The sequence below is a fragment of the Anser cygnoides genome, chromosome 1 (assembly GCF_040182565.1).
Source record: "Anser cygnoides isolate HZ-2024a breed goose chromosome 1, Taihu_goose_T2T_genome, whole genome shotgun sequence".
Classification (NCBI taxonomy): domain Eukaryota; kingdom Metazoa; phylum Chordata; class Aves; order Anseriformes; family Anatidae; genus Anser; species Anser cygnoides.
In genome coordinates this window covers 67,898,223-67,920,277 of record NC_089873.1, presented here as the reverse complement: position 1 = coordinate 67,920,277, position 22,055 = coordinate 67,898,223, and the positions used below count along the sequence as shown (strand labels likewise).

Sequence of the window (22,055 nt, the reverse complement as noted above, 5' to 3'; positions counted from 1 at the left end):
GAGCACTTGAGACGCAGCTGAGCCTGCAGCGACTTTAATCACGATTTACCAAGGCGAACGAGGCACTATCCCACGTAACGAAAAGCTGCACTGCAGCCCAACACGCCGAGTTGCCGGAAAGCCCCGCAGGGCTCCGGGAGAGGCTGGCAGAGGGGGAGCATCGCGGGGCGGTGCTGCTCGCCCACCCACCCTCCGCGGGAGCTGCGGGGCTCGGGCGCGCTGCGGCCGGCGGCCGCCAGGGGCCGCCGCGGGGCTGCGGGCACCGGAGCCGCCGGAGGAGCCGGAGCCGGAGCCGGAGCCGGAGCCGTGCGGGGGGCGGGCGGGGTGCCCGCAGTGCGCGGCCGCGCCGCTGCCTCCGGCGGGAGCGCCCGGGGCCGGAGCGGCGAGGAGGTGAGCACCGAGCCGAGGGCGGCGGGGCCCGGGGTCGCCCTGCACCGGTGGACGGCACCTGCCGGGGAGCGGAGCCCAGCCGAACTTGCAGGGGGGCGGCGATGGGTCGCTGCCTGCTTGAAAACGTGAGCGGTGCCGGGCGGAGGGGATGGGTGAGGGGCCGCGGGGAGCTGCCCCGGGAGGGCAGGGGCACGGAGAGCTCCCCTGGGCTGCCCGGTAGGGTATGAGCGCCCGGGGAGTGTTAACGGGTCGTGCACGGCGGGCTGAGGCTCGCTCGTACGCCAAATCAAGTGCAGAGAGGTTGGTACCCTTCTCCGTGTGAGGACGCTTCGCTTCGTTCTTTCTCCGAGCTGTTTCCGAGAGACAGAATCCTCAGGCATTCGGTTCAAGGAACACGGTTGAAACGTGGCTTGCTTTAGAGCAGGTAATAATAACCCAGAGCTTCCCGTGTCACCGTTAGATGTAAGGCTCGAGAGGTCATTTTAGCACAATGGCAAACCTTCATAACAGGCTGCATTCATAAAGTTCTACTCTGTTATGAAGGGAGACAAATTTTTGAGGTTTTACTCGGGGTTGAAGGTCATCATCATCATCACAGTTAACATTGTTTGCCAAAGATCCTAAAGCACTTTACAAAGATGGGTAGTGCTATGGTATCTGCTGTGCAGGACAGAGAAGTCAAGGAGATGAGGAAATGTCAGGTGACTTGCTCAAGGTCATGCAGCACAGCCATGCATATAGCTAATTCCTGTGTGTCTGGTTCAAAGTGTATCACCAGAAATTCTGGCATCCTTTTTCTAACCCCACTCTTTGCGAATGTTTATGTATCAGGTGAGGCAGCTTAAACCAGGAGCGCTAGAGAACTTCTGGGTATGGATTTGTTTAGCAGAATGAGCAAGGTACAAGTGCTTAGAGGTTTTAAGCAACTGCAGCTGAGTAATCGAAACCTTTCTGGAATTGGAGGGCTCGAGGAAAGATCAGCTATCTGCAGGCAGCACTACTGAGTGGTCGTGGCTTTTAAATACAAAAACTAATTCATCAGAGTTAAGGCAAATATAGCAAATGTAAGCAATTGCATCCTAAGGAAAAAAAAGAAGGCGGCATCTTATGTGGAGCTGTGAGGTGGGTCCTTTGGGCTGAGTAAGTACATCTTTCAGTATTACAGTGCCAGCCTGAAACAAACAGCTAGAGCTAGAAAGCTTAAGGTAGGTTGTGCACAAACAGTTCCAAATGTGTCAGTGGTGTTAATGCAACATTTATAGCTGGAGCATAGCATCAATTATCATGACTTTTAAAAAGAAAAGAAAGAAAGGGGGGAGTGAGGGAGCGCCTGGCTCCTTGCAGCTCCATCCTCGTGGTGTTCATCCCCAGGCTCTGCATTGACGTCATGATGACACGGTGAAGCTGAAGACAGGATCTGGGAACGGTTCTTCTGCTTCAGTTTTGATAATCAAGTGAATTTGTCGACACTCCGTTCCTCCAGCATGGCTAAGAGTGCAGAAGTGAAGCTGGCGATCTTTGGTCGAGCTGGCGTGGGCAAGTCAGGTATGTTTGCTGTCTGGTTTTCCTTCTGCTTGTCATCAGGTAACTTTTAGCTCCCTCTGTGCAGCGCTGTACAAACTCTTTGTGCAAAAGGACAGCTCTGAACTTGTTCTTGTCAGAGAGGTCAGGATAAGGATTCTCTTAGGGAAAAGATTCTCTCTTCCTTGCTTTTCATACTACTTTCTCCAGGGTCTCCAAATAAAAGTACTTTTATTGTGTAAAAAAAAAAGAAAGCCAAGAACTTCACACACCAACTCAGTGCCACTTCTCATGAAGCCAGAGGCAAGTTTCCTCTTTTCCACTGGAACAGAGGCAATTAGTGTTATTCAGTTTGTTCCTTCACAGCTTGTGCAAGTTTGAGGTATTTGTATTATTTTTCCTATTTGTTATTTATATTATGATCCATCTAAGATCAGACCCTCTGTTAAATATTGGATGACTTCTGATAGGTGTTGCTTGCTGTTATTCTCGTTGATTTCAGTGGGAAAGTTTAGGCTCAGCACCTCAATGGATTCTTTTTCTTTGTGTTCTCTTGGATTTATGTACCTAGCAGGAAACCAAGGAAACGTGATGTGTAAAGTTTGCATTCAGAGAGATCTTTTGAGAAATAAACATAGTCTGGTAAGTTCATACAGGAAAAACACAAGGGGGAGGCATAAATGTTAAAAATCCATTTCTTTAGACAGCCTTTCCCTTAATGAGACAAATGAGTGTAACCCTAGGGTTGCAAGCTTTCTCAGGTAGTTCAGTGGTGTTGCATTAACTTGACAGCTTGAGGACCACTCTCACATGTCTTTGCACAGTAAGGATGAGGAAATAAGAAGATTCAGTCTAATCATGCTCCTGTACCAGTCTGGAATTTTAAGGTGCTGTTTATTTGAGAGAAATCTGCACAAGAGAAGCCAGGGATAGGACACACTTGTAAGAGCATTAGGCTGGACTCTCAGCTGCTGTCAACCAGCTCTGTTTCCCCAAAGTCACTTTTATGTTAGAATTGTCAAGATTGTGGCCCACAAACTGCTATTATCGTTTAGTTAACTTTGGAACCAGTTTATAAAAGTATGTTTATCCCAAAGGTATTTTAGCAGAACACTATCAGTGAAGTAGTTCTGTCAGCCTTCAGGAAAAAAGGCGTATATGAGGCAGAGGTCATTAGAGATTACACCACTTAAACAAAGCCAATGCAGATTAAATTCTACCTGTTTGAATAAAATACCTGAGGGAATGCTGTTAATATACTGGGATAAGTTTAAACTGTGCCTTCTCTCCTGTTGCCCTCACCCCTGCCACACCTTGTTCCCACATACCTTATGAAATGGAAAAGCTTTAATAAATCTATTTCAGTATTTTACCATTCCTTCCAAGTTTTGCAAGTAACTTCAGTGGCCCTCCTTTTGGTTCATTTTACATTTAGTTGATGGTTTATGTGGTTGTTTTTTCAGGAAATTTTCAGGAAAAAAGGTTTTCATGAAAATCAAACCACTATGAATCTCCCCTTACTCTGATATTTCTAGTCTTTTGAGACTTCATCTTTAAAAATGCAAAACTACAAGTTAAATGCTCTGTTAAAATGCCTTACCAGCATTGGATCAACAAGAGTCTTTCATTTTTGTCCATAGTATACTTTTTTTTTTTTAATAGATTTCAGTAAACTAGGATTTTATGGTAAAAATGTTTTCCTGTAGTCCTGGAGCTAGGTGGGAGATTGTTTTCAGTGTAATACCATAAAAACATCCCAGTTCTTCAGAGTTCCCCTCCTCTTTTTTTTTTTTTTTCCTCTCTCCTTTAAGATGCAGGGAGATATTACATAAAATATGACTAAGATCCCATCTTTTCGATTATTACCACGCATGTGAATCTGTGTCGAAATGAAGGCACAAATACGTGGGCAGCACAACAAAGGTGAATTTAAGAGGGTGGAGAGGCTATGGAGTGCTATCAACCACCCCTACGGAACAGCAACTGCCTCCCAGAATTTCCGTCTGGCTTATGAAAAACCCTCTTGTAAGTTCCCATAAAAGGATCCAGTTTCAACAACTCAGCCAATTCCAGAGAACTAAGAGAGGTGGTGGTAGTGTCTGAAAGCGCCTATTTGCCTGTAACCAACAGTAGCAACGTGGAAGCGCTGTTAGACCTTTGCTGAAAGCAAAGCTGGACACAAAGTAGTCTCAAGATAGCTGGATTTGGCAGATAAGTACCCTACTAGATTAATGTCTTTTTTAGGGTTCCCATGTCATTTCTTATCCCTGTGGCCAGTTTGTAATACAGTGTAGAGACAGGATCCCGTGGCAGTACGTCACTGGCATAGTCTTGGCCAGACAGCTGAAAGGTAAGCCAGACTCTAGAAGCAAGAATGCAAGGCAGGACACTGGAGCAGACTAGATACATGTGATGAAAATGAGACATTGGGTGATAAATAAGGCCACTGTAATTGCCAGAAAGTCATGCCAAAATGTGGTCACTGGCTTGCTTTCTTGGCTCTGTCTTCATTTTCTGAAGAAGAGCCAGGCATTAGGTTCTTAATCTGTAAGTGGCTTCAACACCTCACAGCATCTGTGAAGTTACAGACACATACTGTAATATCCTGGAAAAGATCCTTTCCCAGTTCCTGAGTGGGGCTTTGGATCAGCAAATCAAAGCAGCTCTGAAGAAACAAGTGTTGTGCTGGGATGGGACATAAGAATTATAGCTGTCCCGCATGCACAATGAAAGTCAATACAGCTGTGACTATTACTGAGAGGTGGTGAACATCCTAATCTTGTCATTAACGCTAGACATCTGTTTAATAGGGTGCAAGAATCCTTGTTCTACAAAGTAGTCCCTGCTGATTAATCCAACTTTCCCAACCAGAAGGTGGAAAACCAGAACACCGTTCACAAGTCAGAGTAGTGATAGCATCTCAAGGAAGAGTTAAAGCCAAAGAAAACAAACCTTTTCTCTACTTTCTTACTGCTTATCACGTTTCCATGGTTCAAAGGTTTAGAAAACAAATGGGGGAATTGCAAGTCTGAGTGTCAGCTTTTACTCTTCTCCTCCTCCTTTTGCTTGCCTCCCCTCTACCTGCTGGAGAACGCCAGCAGAATTAGCTAATCAACTCAGCCATCTTTTTTTTTTTTTTTTTTATAACTTAATGTTGACCTAAACCTTTCCAATAAAAACAGAAGAGTGAACCAACTCAGAAAGGGGCAATTAGGAGAGGTCTATTAAGGCAGTTAGATCAGAATTGCACTGAGTTGTAAATCACTGATCAGCTCAGGTTTCTCCTGGGCAAGCTCACCAGGTACAAGCATCCCGACCCACTCTTACCCAGTGGACTGGATGCTTCACTCTCCCAGTTTTTTACTGTATAAATGTTGCATAAACATTGCTTTAAACTAGCTGAAAAGAACAATGAGGAGCTCTGCCTGAGCCAAGGAGCACTTTGCTGCTGCTTTGCTCAGGAAGAAGAAGAGGCGCTCCATGGGTGGGAAGGGACATTGCTAAGCCCTGCTTATAGATAACAGGGCATTATCTCCTAATTTGGGCTACAGTCGAGTGGCATTGAGGGGGAGAGAGCTTTTAAAGTCCTTTTCTTTATGTCCAAGAGAAGCTTGGAGGGAGAGGAGAATTAAAATTGAATTACTTAAACATTGCTGTTTAAATTGTTCTTCTGTTGAATCCTACAGCTTCATTCCTATGGTAACAAAAGTTAGAATTTCCTAAATAGCTCTTTTTAAAAATACAGTAGTAACAATTAATAAAGACTTAAAGGCCTTGTTCTCCCATGTCATCACAAGGTACAGTACGTGCCCAGAAAGCTGCAGAGGAGTGAAAATGTATTAACCAGCAGGAGAAAAGAAGGGCATGTACTGGATAGCTGCATGGCTGATGCTTTTCCAACTTATAACTCAGTTGACTATGAATGCTCAAAATACCTGTGCTTAGGAGCCTTTATATTTTGGCCAAAAAAGAGAGAACATCCAGCTGCAGCATGTGCTATCCAACTTGCATTTTTTCTTGGTATATGCCAGGCTGAATACTCCAAGTCTGCGTGCTTGCATGTATGGTGCATTCAGCCATGGGCAGATGCAGTTCTCATCTGTCTGGATGGACTATGCAGCTGCAACTGTGCTGTTTGACACCAAAGTACATATAGTTTCTACTGGTGCTTAAGTGGGATGGAAGATACGAAAGCCCCCACAAGCTCCCTGGTGAATACATGCCTGCTTCTAGGCAGCTGCACAAATCCTTTTTTTATGGAATAAGGTGCCCGAGGCATGGGGCTTCTGTCAACCTTTTGATCCTATAATGGCCCAATTCCTTGCATTTGTACAGAGGGATGATTGATAAAGTGGCATCAGTAAATAACTCCTTGCAGAGAGTCAGCCCCATCAGAGAAATGGGGATCTCACCAGCCTCAGTCTTTCTAATGTCAGTTGGAAATGTCCTGAGCAAACAGATTTGTATGTTTGCTTATGCTGTATCCCCTGCCTAACCCGGGATGGGGAACATACCTGGAAAAAGATACCTGGATTTGGAAGTTCCTATAGAACAAATGCAATCAACAACCAACCGAGAGACACCTACAACAAACCTGTCTTTGCCTCCATTATCTGGGGGCTTACCTGAAACATCACTTTCTAACAGCAAGGTCTGGGCATGGAACTGAATTCAGCCCCACCTTTTTCAGAAAACTGTACCAGTTATTGCGAAAGAGGCCCATTTCAAAGTGATTTGCTACTTCACAAATTCCTGCTCAGATGTTTTCCCCCACTAGGTCCATTTCAGGGACTTTTGAGGAGGAAACATGAACTATTAAGGAGTGAGTGATTAGTCAGCAAGCTCGCAGTTCTACTCAAAGCTTTTATGGTAGTTTTCTCTGCCTTGTGAAGTTTGCGCTAAACCAACTGATGTATCTAGGGAGAATTACTGTAATAAGGTGCATCTGAAATACAGAAAAGTGGGTGGAAGGGGACTGTGTTGTTTTTTCTTTCACTAATGAAGCAGAAGAGTTGCTTTTTTTGTTTGTGCTTAAGAGTGGTAATGATAACCAGATGTGTAAGTAATTGTTCAGAGATCAAGTTCAACACTCATTGTATTAAGTATCCATTAGTATTTCATTAGTAAAGTACTCATTAAACAATCCCACTTTTTACCACCTCTGAAATGTAAATGGTTCATCCAAGGACAGGTTCATTGAAGGTAGCGTGGTTCATGTGTGCATATACATAGTGGTACAGACATAACAGTAACTAGCTCACTCTGTGTGAGGTTTTGTGACAGTTTCTTGCCAGTAAGTGTGCAAACACATCCCTCAGGAGCAGGTTGTACTGCAAACAACTAGTTGCAGTAACATGATCTATCTGCACTTCCATTCAGTGGATGACACTGATGTGTATACAGAGCAAGAGCCCTTGGTTCATGAATCAGTCAGTAAGGTCACTGATACCCATGAATGTGTGGTCCTCAAAGTCCTAGCCATGCTGACAAGGACAGGGGCTGCTGTTGTAGTGGCTCCAACACAACACATCTGTATTTGGAGATGGGCAAAGGGTATATTAACCAAGCCGAGGGTCCTACTGGGATCAGCAGTACATATGGACATCTTCAGCATGCTGCCTGGAGAAGCCCCACGGATCATACCACATGGATATGAACTTTTAATCAGCAGTCAGCCAGCCTTTCTTGGACTTTCTCAAACCAGGACTTGTTGACTCTTGTTATGCTAGAACTGACGAGACTGGACACCAAGAACCTGGGCTAGACACAGAAGCATTTACCATGAGTGTGCAAGATGGTCTGCTTGCATCTGTTGCTTCCTCCTCCTCCTTTTCCTCTACTTATTTGCCCACAGTTCACTGTAGCCTTGCCCCCGGTGTAAAAAGCATTCATGTTCTGCTTTACTTGATATTCGATCTCCCTTCTGGCTAACCATGAAATAATAAAATGCAGAAATTCTCTAACCAAAAGCCAGCGTTGTTCATTCAAGCATAGCTATGTTCCCTGTTCCATCTCATTTAACTGCATCTGACATTGGCTCTACCTGCGTCCCCTCTGAGCAGCTGGTGGCAGCTGTTTGAGCTAAGCCTACTCCTGCTGTTCTTTGTTTCTGTTTAGGTTGGGCTAAATATAGCCTGCTGTTTGATTGCTGTGGAAGGAATGCCAGGATTCAAGATTTATGTGTGTAGCACAGCTTTCTCTCTGGGCTGTGCTCAGCCACCCCCCTCAGCACTCGCCTTGATAAGATAGCTGTCCTGCCCACTTCTGTCTCCAGCAGTCACTGGGATAGACAACAGAAGAGCTTCCTGGTGGAGTCCCAGGCATCCTGGGCCTGCTTACCATGAAGCCTGGCAATGCTTTGGTCAGGCTGCAATTCCCCACAGGATCACTGAATGCACTGTTATCTCCCAGAGTCCTGACCCTAATGGTTCTTTTCAGAAATTCTAATGTTAAGTTTTTTTATCCTTCTGCCAATTGATTCCTTACTTCCCTGCCATCTGGAATCCCTGCCTACCTCTTGCCTTGCACATACTTTTCCTTCATTTCTCCTCAGCTGTCACCCTTTCCTCTCCTCAGGCCTGTCTTAATACCCGTTTCCTGAATTCTGTGTACAAACTTTTCTGCTTTGTATTTCACATTAAAACCGTGTATTTACAGCTGTCCTTTCAGCCTCTTCATGTACTAGTTCCTCCCATCTCTACTCCTCATCTTCAGCTCTTCCGTTACTCTTTGCTGACACTATCAGTACATCATTAAAAGTTCAGGGCATGAGATCCAGATAAGCTGACCTAGCAGCAGTGATGCATCAAAGGACAGACACTCTGAAGTGGCTCCTGCCATTCTAGAAACCATTCTCTGGCCTGGATTTGGAGGATGCTTCCAGCTTAGACTGCTCCAGACACTCACTGTATGAGGCCTGCTTCATGCAGGTTAAAAGAGGAAATACTGTGTAGCTTTATGTAGCTAGACTCAGTCATAAAAGTGGGTAAATTCACCTATTTTGGCTTCATAGCAGAGAAGGAGAAGCAACATAAGTCTGTATTTCCCAAGCAGGTTTTCTTTTTCTGCATATATCTTTGTGCCACCATTGCTCCTTTTACATTTACAGCACTCAAGTATAGAAAACTAGTATAGAAACTAACCTTGCCTAAAAGTGGGAGGATCAACAAAGTTCTTTAGGGTTTAGCTGAGCTGTGATTCCAGGGCTGCCACTCATTGCCTGTAGTTGAACAAAAGTTTGCACCCCATACCATGCCCCTGGCAGGCACTCCAGCACTGTGGTGAACAGGAGAGTAGGAGAACTGATGCAAGACAGCAGCAGGCAAGTGAGATGTGGCTTTGTCTGAAGTCCCATCAATTTGGGAGGAAGTCTGTTACTGACTTCTGTGCTCTTTGCAGATGGCTGTCAGTGGGAGGATCAGCTTCATGCCCATGACAAAGTTACACAGCCATTCACCACCTCTGAGCAGCTGGCTGTCTCAACTAGCATTTCTTTCCATTCACCTCAGATTAAACCAGCTCCCCTGATTTCATTGACTCATTCCTCTTCCCAGAGTTGGAAAAATAACTGAGAAGGGGGATGCATCTGTTTCTACTGCCTTTTCATCATTCTAAATGGGAAAAGTTCTTTTTGTGATTGTTTCCAACCAGGTAGACCATGCAGGTATGCTGCTGGAGTTAGTCTGCAGCTCTTAGAGTTTCTAATGGATTTGCCATGTAGGTTTTGGGAAGTGTCATACATTACAGTAGTGATGCTAGAGATAACTCCTTCTATGCATACGGTATGAAAAGATGAATGGCAAGAGAAGCATGAAGCCCTGGGGAAGGAAGTAGTAGATATATTAAACATATGTGCGGCTTTAAAATGCCATAGAAGTTGGCCAGAGTTACAGGCTGCCTTTCCAGAAATGTTAGACAGTAGTCTGCACACAGGAAAATGAGAGAGTATGTCGAAAACATCAAGCCTGCTTTTGAAAGCACATGGAGCTCTGGATGTTCACAGGTTGTTTTGCTGCTGCCACTCAGGGGTCAGCAGACAAGCAAAAGCAGCAGCCTGGGGCAGTGATGCATTACCGTGTGGGAACTGTTTAGATATGTGGCTTGAAAAGTTTTCAGGCTGGAAGGATGCAGCCAGGGAGTGCACAGGATATGTTTTCCCAGGGAGGGAATTTCTTTAGCACTTGAACAGCACTTCAGCTTTCCAGCGGGCTGTGGGAACAAGGGCCATCACCATGACCCTCCTTGCAAGGCACGCCACTATGGCTATCCTCAAGTGGCCAATATGGAAACTGAGGCGAAGGAAGAGGAGCCTGATAGTCTCCAGTCACCAAGGGAATTGAGACTCAGTCCACACACATTGTCAGAGCTTCTTTCCACGCTTCATCCTCAGGACCAGGCCTGCAGAGACCCAGCCTGCAACAACTCCCAGGCAGGCGCCATTACACAATGTGAGCCCCAGCTGCCACAGGCCCTGCTGCATCCTTGAGACCCTTTGTGGCTCATCTTCTGCCATTAACTATGGACAGCATTAAATAAAGCATTAAGAACATTTACTGTCATCAAAGGCATATTTAAGCAAAATTGGCAATCCTGTCTTTCATTACTTATCCAGTAAGGCTTACTTTCATTTTGACCCACAGCATAAATGGAGCTTGCCTCTACCTTCTCTCTCCCCTCCACACAGCTTTATTTGCCATCCAACTCTGAGTATGTAACTAGTATAATCTGTCAAAGTTGGAGAACACTTCTCTGGAGGACTGCTTCTCCTCTGCTGGAATAGCAAGGCCCACGGCCTTTGTCAGCAGCTTATCTCTGTGCCTGCCATGGGAAACAAAAATCCCATTCCCCACAATGGCAGAAGGCAGTTGTACAGAGCTGTCGACTATAATCTTTTCCTGACCTACACAGCCATTGACCTGTGCCCTTGAAGAGCTTTACAAGTGAGAACTTCGAGTCCTGCATTCAGAACAGGAAAGTGCAAGAAAGAACATAGAAGCCAAAAAATCAGAGTGAGCTATTTATTTCTTCACTGAAATAGGGCTGCAGAATAAATAAAAATGTATTGGAGAGTCACCACAGAAGAATGCAGTATTAGACACATGGGGAGCAGAAGAAGAAAAAAAAACCAACAACAACAACAACCCCACACTCTGCAAAAGGGGGGCATAGAGTATCAGTGCCAAAACAAACACTTTATATTAACCAAACTCAGTGGCAGAATCAGTGACGCCAAGCACTACTGCTTAACCCAATTGGACGCTTGTGGTTACATACACTGGAACTGGTTCTGCTCCAAGCTAAATTCCAACATGAAATAATTTAATAGTGATCCACAGCATGAGCTTGTCCCATGAGTCCATATCTGCTAGATATATTGCCAGGCAAAGTTTCAGGAAATTCATCTCCAATTAAGAAAACTTGGCCTTTATCTACAGGGAGCACATTAGGTCACAAGAGATTATTGGAGTAGAGAAGACTATCAGCATCCTTACGTATATATGTATTTATTCAGAAAGATGTCCTTCAGCAACATGTGGTCTTACGCTCATTCTGGCAGTGGGTGCCTCCTTACCGAAGCTGAGCTCTGGCCAAACAAGCTTGTTTACAAAGCATGGAGCATGAAGTGGGCTGCCATCCTCTTTGCTGTGCTGTTCCCACACAACCACTTTTCCCCTTACCACAACAGGGTGCTGAGGAAATTGTCTTGTTTCCTGACTGCAGTCAACAAATTCACTAAAGCAGAAGGATTGAGAACTCCTGTAATTCGTATCATAGCAAGCATAACTGTAGGTGTGGCCCTTATACCTACTCCTGTTGTTTACTTATTTATAAATACCTTGCTGATCAAATGACAAGAAGTGGGAGCACAGCAGTTTTCCCATACAGATACATAGTCCTGAGAGCAGGAAAACTGCTTTTGAAGAGTGCAGGCAGAAGGCTTGAAAGCAATAAGAGATGACTTTATCCAGGACACTGCTTACTGGATTTCGATTGCCAGATATTCATATATTGTGTCCTATTGATGACTTTGTAACTAAAGAAATACACATGCTCATAGGTCTGTGAATAATCCAGTTAGAGGGTCGTGAATGTAGATGACAAATGAAACTGACTAGAAATAAACCAATGCTTTTCAGATATGATATGCAAAAAAAAAAAAAAGTAAATAAAAATTTTCCCTATTAAACATCGATGGAGGAAAGATAAATGACTGTACCGGTAAGACATGACAATTACTGATGCAAAAAGTGATCCAGCCTTGCCAGGAAGCGTCTAACCTGACTGGAGGGTTCAGACTCACTAGAAGGGAGAAGCAGACCAATCCTGGGAGCACCAGCTGACCACCTTTTTCCTCCTAGCAGTGATATTATCTTATTGAAATAAAAGCAAGTACTGGCAGAGGCAGGAAATCAAGATCTTCTCTGTAAAAAATGTTCAGTGCCCCATGGTAATCTTAAATAAGTGCATCTCATGCAAGAATCCTCTTTCATTAGTGCTCAGTGTAATTAAACCAATCTATTTCTCACCATCCACCACCACACATCCTTGATATCACTTTGATAGTTTCTCTGGGATTTTTTTTTCCTCTCTTCAGTTTCTGACCTGGCATTTGAAACTACCTAACCTTCCTCATGAAAACAAGTGAACTATTTTAAATATACTTAGCATGACTGTTTTCTTCATGACCTTTCTATGAAAGAGACACCTGAGCTTTGACTCAGCATCACCATAGTGAAAAACAACAGAAGTTTACATAGTGCTCAGTAAATGTTGGTAGGAGACTGGAAGCCTGCACTGGAAAAAATACTTAGTGGTTAGGAATAAAGTCTTGTGTATAGGTCTGCAGACTTTTAGGGCTCTAAATAAAAGATCATGCACTATTTCCACTCTTTTCCTGGATGAAAAGATAGGTGCATTGGATTCTAAGCTAAGAGAAGAGCTTTGCCAATTACGATTTCCCCCTCCATGGTACAAACAACTGAATTATATAGGGGTATCATTCTCCTGTTTTATATTCATGCCAAAACCTCAGTAAAGTCACCTGTTTCCTAAGCAGTTTTGTCACCTATGACATATACAGCTGGTAAAATCATGGGCAGTTACCAACCTGCATGGTACAATATACATCATCTCTGGAGCAGAATAGCTTGGCATCCCCTTGAAGGTCAGGCAAGGGTCAGACCATGGAAAATGCAGAATGAACCTAGAGGGATTACTTAAGTTTTAGCACCTTGCAGGTATGAAGAGTGAAGATTTGCCTGCACGAAGTCCCTAGACACAGGTGAACAAAGCTTCAGTATCATTGGAACTAATTTCAGGTGCTGTGTCAAGTATCCAAGAAATTTTTAATCACCTAAGATAGTTTTGCCTGTGAAAATTTTAGTACCATCAAATTTGAGAAATTTAGTTGAACATTGTAGTGCTGAAAGTATTATTTTTGTATCCCAGTACAGTTGGGGACTGGCTGCAAAGAGTGACCTTCACAGCCGCATTAAAATAGTACATTGCCACCTTAGATCCTACTTCCAGTTTCTACACAGGAGGTAGTTGTTGTTCAAAAAGGCAGAGAGAATACAATGACCAACAGCAGGATCTGGAATGGAGTTTAAGGGAACGTGTTCATTATTGAAACAACTGGAAGCTTGATTGTGCACTGTCATTTTCTGTTCATTCCCACTAATGCCATTGATATTGATGAAGGTTAAAATGCTTTTGTGTTTTGTGGATAGCAAGACACAGCAGACTGAAGAAAGTCTTTATAGCTTCCAGCGTGGGCAGACTGACATCACCACGTGTTAAAAGTACTAAATCACTGTGCAATTCTAGGACTGCTCTGTTTGCTTTAATAGGTGACTTTAAGGAGCCAGGTCTCCACATTTCTATGACATTCTAAAGGCATATTCCGTGTGGCATTTCAGAGTGCTTTGAACCTGCTGATTGGAAAAGTGCTCTTGGATTCCAAATTGTTCCACTCAGAAAAAAAAGCAGTTTCCAGGGCAGTCATGAACATAGGATGCTCAGTGTGCCTACCATAGTACTAACCCAGTAAGAGTACTTTTACACATATGTTTCTTATATAAGAGACCTGCACAGCTTCTGAACAGCCTTAGAGATGGTCTTGGAGAGGTCTCTCATATATTTGGAGAACAAAATGAAGTGATTTTTTGTTTTTTTATTTAGGCTAATACATGGCTTTCCCCTGCTTCAGACAAATCCAAACCCCTGGCTAAATACCAGCCTCTAGAAAAAAGTATCTGCCTAAAGCTTAGAGCACAAGTTGACATCCTCCAGTTCCCCACCGAACTGTGAGCTCTCTGAAGAGCAAGGCCAGAGTCCTGATTAAAGTGGTGGTATTTGACTCAAGAGATCCAGGTTCGATTCTGTAAGCAAACTGCTTGGGCTACTGGCTTACAGCTATTCTGTTTAAAGAAGTTGGACCAAGTGCATGAATGCATGGAGCTGCTGGATCACTATGTGAGTGAGGACTGCCTCTCATAATGACTAATGAGTGTGTTACTTTCAGTTTATCCCTGTACCTTTCACATGAAAAGATGACCTCTTTTAACACAGGGTAGGAGTTTGTGATTAAGGCAGTGATGTTAATGTGTTAACTCGTCATAACACCAACAAACTTGGTGAAATACTGGGACATGATCAAAAATTTTCATTACCTTTCATTTGCCCAGAGAGGTTGTGGATGCCCCATCCCTGGAGGTTTTCAAGTCCAGGTTGGATGAAGCCCTGGGCAACCTGATCAAGTGGGTGGCATCCCTGCCTCAGGCAAGGGGGTTGGAACTAGATGATCTTTAAGGTCCCTTCTAACCCAAACTGTTCTATAATACCTCAGCACATCATAACCACTATTTCTAAAAATAAATATATAAAAAAAAATAATAAATTCCTACGATCCTGAAGCTTTCTGGCACACAAATGAAGTAAAATAACAGTTATTTATCCCCTTAGTATAGGAGGACTTACACCAGCTGTATCTCCAGAATCCAAGTCAGAGTAGCTCCCTCAACTTGTGTATTTGAAGGAACATCATTGCCTAAATATCATCACACAGGTAGTGCACTTGCTACCAAAATGACCTGGAGAAACTTTGAATGGCAGTAACATGGGATATATGTAGCACCCTTGCAGCAGAGTTCATCCAGTTTTAGGCAACTCATGAACTCTCTGGGATTCTAGTCCCCTGTGAAGAATTTCCCCAGTGACTAGAATTTTGTGTGCTTCATCACAAAGATGTCATAGTAGATGAGTGCAGTGACTCTTCCTGACTTTAAAAATGTTTTTGTTGACCATGATTATATTAATTTAAGAATTTTGCCCCTGGTGCTTAGTTGCCTTGATTTCTATAATACAGTTATTGAATCTCTTTATGGCATTTACGAAAAATGAAAGTTTTTCACGGTGAATAAAAGTCTCAACATGAGCCAGCACTGTGCACCTGCAACCCAGAAGGCCAAGTGCATCCTAGGCTGCATCAAAAGAGGTGAGACCAGCAGGTTGAGGGAGGTGATTGTCCCCCTCTGCTCTACCCTTGTGAGGCCCTACCTTGACTACTGCGTCCAGGTCTGGGGCCCCCAGCACAAGAAAGATGTGGACCTGTTAGAGCGAGTCCAGAGGAGGACTACAAAGATGATCATAGGGCTGGAGCACCTCTCCTGTGAAGAAAGGCTGAGAGAGCTGGGGATGTTCAGCCTGGAGAAGAGAAGGCTCCGTGGAGACCTCATTGCAGCCTTTCAGTACTTAAAGGGGACTTATAAAAAAGATGGAGAAGGACTTTACTCAGGTAGATAATGATAGGACAAGGGGGAATGGTCTTAAAGAGGATAGATTTAGACTAAACATCAGGAGGAAATTCTTCACTGTAAGTGTGAACAAGTTGCCCAGAGAAGCTGTAGATGCCCCATCCCAGAGGCGTTCAATGCCAGGCTGGATGGGGCCTTGGCCAGCCTGATCTAGTGGGTGGCATCCCTGCCTATGGCAGGGGGGTTGGAGTTAGATGATCTTTAAGGTCTGTTCCAACCTGAGTCATCCTATGATTCTATGAAAAACAAATTCAAATTACATGCAATAAATAAAATAAATATGTGTAACTTTATGACAGTAAGTTGAAAACACTAGCTGGGTCAATGTTTGGATTGTGCTACAGTGGTGTTAATGAGAACTAACTTGCAAATTTCATGTGTTTGAGTTAATTAATATGAATAGTACAATTTGTGCAGCAGTAGTTTATTTGCAAGAATAGGGATTAACAGGAGTAGGTGGAGTAGCAGAATACAGATGCAATCTCTTCAGTAAATTCACATTAAGATCAGAGAATAAAGATACTGAACTTTCTGCTGACTCACACGATCATGGATATTTTTACCTCTGGCTAGGGTGTAAGACTTGAAAACACACGAGAAAAAAACTAAGGGGTTGCACAGAGGAAATCCTGCATGCAGGAAGGGGCGTGGGAATATAGAACTAGACAGTTTTAGAAAGAAAATCAAATTTAACATTCTTGGAAGATGAAAAAGCCATCACAGAAAGGTGAGCTTTAAGTTGCAACTCTCCCAAACCAGATGGAAATTTCACTGGATTATTTGCAAAACTGAAAACCGCTAGTTGTGGGAAGTTAAAAGATTATTAAAGACTCCACAAAATGGTAGACGAAATAACCTTGTACAGTGCCCTGAGCAAATGCTGTGTCCCTCAGACAGGAGATTGTTTGAAATCAAGTATTCCCCATACATCAATCTGAATTGCTGCTTCTTGGAGTCACTGTTCCTGCGCTGTTGTCTTTAGAGCTGATAATCTGCTAGAGAGGTCCCAGTTTAAAGGAGGTCTTCCTGAGTTAGAGGCAGCTCTGGGAGATTTGAAAAATTGAGGTTTCAAAAACCTCACAGGGGAGAGTGAGAAAGTAGGTGTTTTGTGGTATGGTTTTTTGTTTGTTTTTTAATCTCTTTTTTAAGAGCAGGTTTCGTCAGCCTTAGGCACTGCAGGCACTTGAACAGGACTTCTTGTCCAAGAGAATCGGCAGTGATTTACAGCAAGACTTTTCCCCCTGGCTAGAAAAATAGAAGAATGCCATTTTTGGTCTCCTCTGAATTGCCATCCCTCCTTACTTAGTTTCCATAGCTGTATTGCCACAGTTAAGAAGCATTGACAGACATCTGGGGATCAATCCAAAGTCTGTGGAAGTCAATGGAAAAGTGCATGTTTATTTCTTTGGAGCAGGTCCTTGGAGAGCAAGGTCAGTTGTTCTATGGACCATGTCCCGCTGCCCCACCATGGCACTTCCCGGGGGTGTCCACCCAGTGCTAGCAGACTCTCAGAAAGTAGCATAATGAATTCAAAGGCAAAATATCATTTAAAAGCAAATATTCTAAGGGCAAAACTCTAGACCCCAGGAGAAGGGTAGTATACCATTTCCTCTTCAGTCACAGGTGCTGGATGTTTAGTGTTCAGAATTGGGGCACTTCCTGTAAATTCCCTGAAAGCTCATCATCTGAAGAAGTTATAGTTCTGACCTCTCTTCCAGCCCTGCCTTGCAACAGTAGGACATGCAAATAGCACAGCAGTAATGTGCCCTTGCAGTAGTCCTGTACAGTAGCATGTATTTCACGTACTGGAGACAGGCACACAAAGACATGGAGAAACTGATACCAAGCTGATAGCTGTGCCAGGAGCCTAACCCAGACTCCCCATCTCAATCTACAGCCTGACTCCTTCAACCAAGGACTCTTCCTTTTGTCTTTGTGGTTTAAACAGACATTATCATCACATTAGGAGATTTTCCAGTTGCACAAATGCAGCCTTTCCATAACATACTGGCCTTCATCTCCTATATCTTCTAGATAGAAGCATCTGGTAGACTGCTTCTTATGGTAGAGTGCTTCTTATCATGGGACAGCAAGTACATGTTCAGAAAAACACTAACTGTGAGCAACAGCAATGTGGTACTTCTAGATGAGCCTGTCTCAGATAACAGTGGAAAGAAAAGGTGGTTTGTTGAGAGATTTGGCAATTAATGTAAGGAGGAGACAATACCAGTTATTAGCACACAAAGCATCAGGGTCACATTTTCAGTAAGTGGAAGTATTCAGCTCTGCTGCCTCAAACCTGAGTTCTGTAAGCAAAGGTAGGGCAGCTGCTGCACTTCTTTCTCTGACAAGGATGAGTGCCCTCTGTAAGGCTGAGCCTCAGGTTTCAGTCTGACAGGTGGAGCAGGAAGCAATGCTATTTAGGGTAGCCTTAAATAGTGGTAGGGTAGTACCAGCTCCTCTCTACGTTTCTTAGGACATTGCTTAGATTTAACTGTTCAGGCTGGTTATTTCCACGTTGGCTGCCTGCTGCAAGCTGCTGTCCTCCCCTTCACAGACCCCCATCTCAGAAGATGCCTGCAGGAGTAATTCTGTCATTTCCAAGAGCAATATTAGGAAAAAAATGTTTGTACTGAAAAATAGCCATGCAGCCACTTTACTCAGGTATTCTATTATCATCATTCCTCAAAGCAGAAGCTCAAAATATGACAGAGGGGGGTTAGCATGTCAACAAGAGCATGCTTTTGCTACGCTCATGAAAGTATACTTTTGTTTGGTAGCAAGCAAATGCCTCGAAGTCCCGAGTTGTGTTTCATGAATTGGAGCTGGGAGTTAAGTTTTCCTCTTGAGTTTATCCTTATGGAAGACATTCCAGCTCAGGATACATGACCATCTTTCTTCTCAAGGGTTCATACAAGAAAAAAATGGTCATGCTGGCATTGTTGCCTTTTTCTTTTGGCTGGCACAGAGGCATTGTGAAGAGTATGGGAGACAGAAGTCCCAACAAATGAAAAGCAAACAGCAATTTAGGATTAAAATTACCTCTCAATTAGTTGATTTAAAATAGAGTTGTCTCAGGAAATAATTCTGGAAACTAGTGAAAACTATCATCCTAGCCTCAGAGGACAGTGTCAAAATTTCAGTCACCTTATCTCATCTTTTCATCTAAGTCTCCTTGTATATTAGTGAGAGCCTTCACCTCTATACTCTTATCTTTCAAACATCCAGTGCAACTAGAAATAAATAAGTCAGTCTAAGCCACTTAAAGATACTTCCCTAGCTGGGCAGGGTTGCAAGGCATCAGCAAGAGGAGAGCTCCCTGCTTGGCAGTTAGGCCATGGCTAAGCAGAGGCCTCCTGCCGCTGGGGCTGCCAGGCCAGCCAGCCAGCACCTCTCACCAGCACAAAGAATAAACCACAGCACAGGGGTGAGGTTTCTCTCTCTGCTTCAGCAGAAAGCTTTAGTTGAACAAAGTCAACATGAACATGTAGGGAGTTGGATATATACACACATATATCTATGTCCAAGTATCTTCTGGCAGTTGGGGTTTGTGGCCTTATGTTTGCTGTCTGTTGAAGAGTATGTGGCCCTGCACTACAAGGGTTGTGTGGGCTCTGTATAATTAAGAAACAAAACACACAGCTAAAAGAGAAAAACCTACCATAATAAGACCTCTTCTCAAACATAGGCCACTAAGGGGATATCAGGGTATCATTTATTTTTCCACTTTGTCTAATGTCCTAGGTAGAAGCCATTCCAGAACAGTTATTTTTTCCACCCATTTCAATTGAGAGACCAATTTCTTGGGGCCTCAGAGTGATTTTATTATATTTTTTAAATTTGAAAGAGGCTTCTTTAGTGCAGGGCTAGAATGCAACATTCAGGAGAGGCCAGTGAGCAGCTTGGGATGAAGTTTAAGACACTGAATACATACCACACAGCAGCATGCCCAGCTGCCATTATCAGGGCATTAAACAAATTCTAGGAGTTCACCCAAGCTAGGTGCCATGGAGGCTCTTAAATCCGACAGATAACCCAAATGCCTCCCCGAGATATAGCACTCGCACAGCAGTGAGGAAGCTTTTTTTTGAGCCCCAGACTCCATTTTGCGCTACCTCAAGTGAGGAGGGCAGGGCACTCCATGCACTGGTGTTCACAACAGCTCAGGAGCACACTTCACAGATTCACAGATTTCTCTAGGTTGGAAGAGACCTCAAGATCATCGAGTCCAACCTCCGACCTAACACTAAGTACTCCACTAAACCATATCCCTAAGCTCTACATCTAAACGTCTTTTAAAGACCTCCAGGGATGGTGACTCCACCACCTCCCTGGGCAGCCCGTTCCAATGCTTAATAACCCTTTCGGTAAAGAAGTACTTCCTAACATCCAACCTAAAACTCCCCTGTCGCAACTTTAGCCCATTCCCCCTCGTCCTGTCACTAGGCACGTGGGAGAATAGACCAACCCCCACCTCTCTACAGCCTCCTTTCAGGTAACTGTAGAGAGCGATGAGGTCGCCCCTGAGCCTCCTCTTCTCCAGGCTGAACAAGCCCAGCTCCCTCAGCCGCTCCTCGTAAGACTTGTTCTCCAGACCCCTCACCAGCTTGGTCGCCCTTCTCTGGACTCGCTCGAGCACGTCCATGTCCTTTCTGTAGCGAGGGGCCCAAAACTGAACACAGTACTCGAGGTGCGGCCTCACCAGAGCCGAGTACAGGGGCACAATCACTTCCCTCGACCTGCTGGCCACACTGCTTCTTATACAGGCCAGGATGCCATTGGCCTTCTTGGCCACCTGAGCACACTGCTGGCTCATATTCAGCCGACTATCCACCAATACTCCCAGGTCCTTCTCGGCCAGGCAGCTTTCCAGCCACTCATCTCCCAGCCTGTAGCTCTGCTTGGGGTTGTTGCAGCCCAGGTGCAGGACCCGGCACTTGGCCTTGTTGAACTTCATGCAGTTGACCTCAGCCCATCGCTCCAGCCTATCCAGATCCTCCTGCAGAGCCTTCCTGCCCTCGAGCAGATCGACACACGCACTTAGCTTGGTGTCATCTGCAAACTTACTGAGGGTGCACTGGACGCCCTCATCCAGATCATCGATAAAGATATTAAAGAGGACCGGCCCCAGTACCGAGCCCTGGGGGACTCCACTAGTGACCGGCCTCCAACCAGATTTGACTCCATTCACCACAACTCTCTGGGCCCGGCCATCCAGCCAGTTTCTAACCCAGCGAAGCGTACGCCAGTCCAAGCCACGAGCAGCCAGTTTCTTGAGGAGAATGTTGTGGGGAACGGTGTCAAAAGCCTTACTGAGGTCAAGGTAGACCACGTCCACAGCCTTTCCCTCATCCACCAAGCGCGTCACTTGGTCATAGAAGGAGATCAGGTTCGTCAAGCAGGACCTGCCTTTCATAAACCCATGCTGACTGGGCCTGATCGCCTGCTTGCCCTGCAAGTGCCGCGTGATGACCCTCAAGATAATCTGCTCCATGAGCTTCCCCGGCACTGAGGTCAAACTGACAGGCCTATAGTTCCCCGGGTCTGCCCTCCGGCCCTTCTTATAGATGGGCGTCACATTGGCTAGCCGCCAGTCAACCGGGACCTCCCCCGATAGCCAGGACTGCCGATAAATGATGGAAAGCGGCTCGGCCAGCTCCTCCGCCAGTTCTCGCAGTACCCTCGGGTGGATCCCATCAGGCCCCATCGACTTGCGCACATCCAAGCTCCGTAGCAGGTCGCCAACCATTTCCTCATGGATAGCGAAGGCCACATCCTGCTCCCCATCCCCTTCCACCAGCTCAGGGCACTGGGTGTCCGGAGAACAACCGGTATTGCCGCTAAAGACTGAGGCAAAGGCGGCATTAAGCACCTCAGCCTTTTCCTCATCCTTAGTAACTAGGTTTCCCCTCGCATCCAGTAAAGGATGGAGATTCTCCCTAGTCCTCCGTTTCGCGTTGATGTATTTGTAAAAGGATTTTTTGTTGTCTTTAACGGCAGTAGCCAGATTGAGCTCCAGATGAGCTTTGGCCTTTCTAATTTTCTCCCTGCACAGCCTCGCTACATCCTTGTAGTCCTCCTCAGTGGCCCGCCCTTTTTTCCAAAGATTATAAACCCTCTTTTTTCTGCTAAGCTCCAGCCGCAACTCTCTGTTGAGCCAGGCCGGTCTTCTTCCACGCCGGCTCATCTTTGGGCACGTGGGGACGGACCGCTCCTGTGCCATCACGATTTCCTTCTTGAGGAGCGCCCAGCCTTCCTGGACTCCTCTGCCCTTCAGAACCGCCTCCCAAGGGACTCGGCCAACCAGCGTCCTGAGCAGCTCAAAGTCAG

At 44.9% G+C, this 22,055-nt stretch overlaps 1 protein-coding gene across 4 annotated transcripts in view; it reads left to right on the top strand.

The window, feature by feature from the left end:
- Window positions 1-240: 240 nt before the first annotated feature.
- RERG (RAS like estrogen regulated growth inhibitor) overlaps window positions 241-22,055 on the top strand; it is a 112,769-nt gene continuing 90,954 nt past the window's right edge. For 2 of the 4 annotated variants that reach the window (XM_013172954.3, XM_013172952.3), the window contains exons 1-2: window positions 377-515; window positions 1,762-1,935. In XM_013172954.3, coding sequence (XP_013028408.1) covers window positions 1,875-1,935 — 61 coding nt within the window. In that variant the 5' untranslated portion in view covers window positions 377-515; window positions 1,762-1,874. Of the gene's footprint in view, window positions 516-578; window positions 815-1,761; window positions 1,936-22,055 lie in introns of those variants that run through there. The other 2 variants (XM_048070131.2, XM_013172953.3) reach the window with 2 other exon arrangements.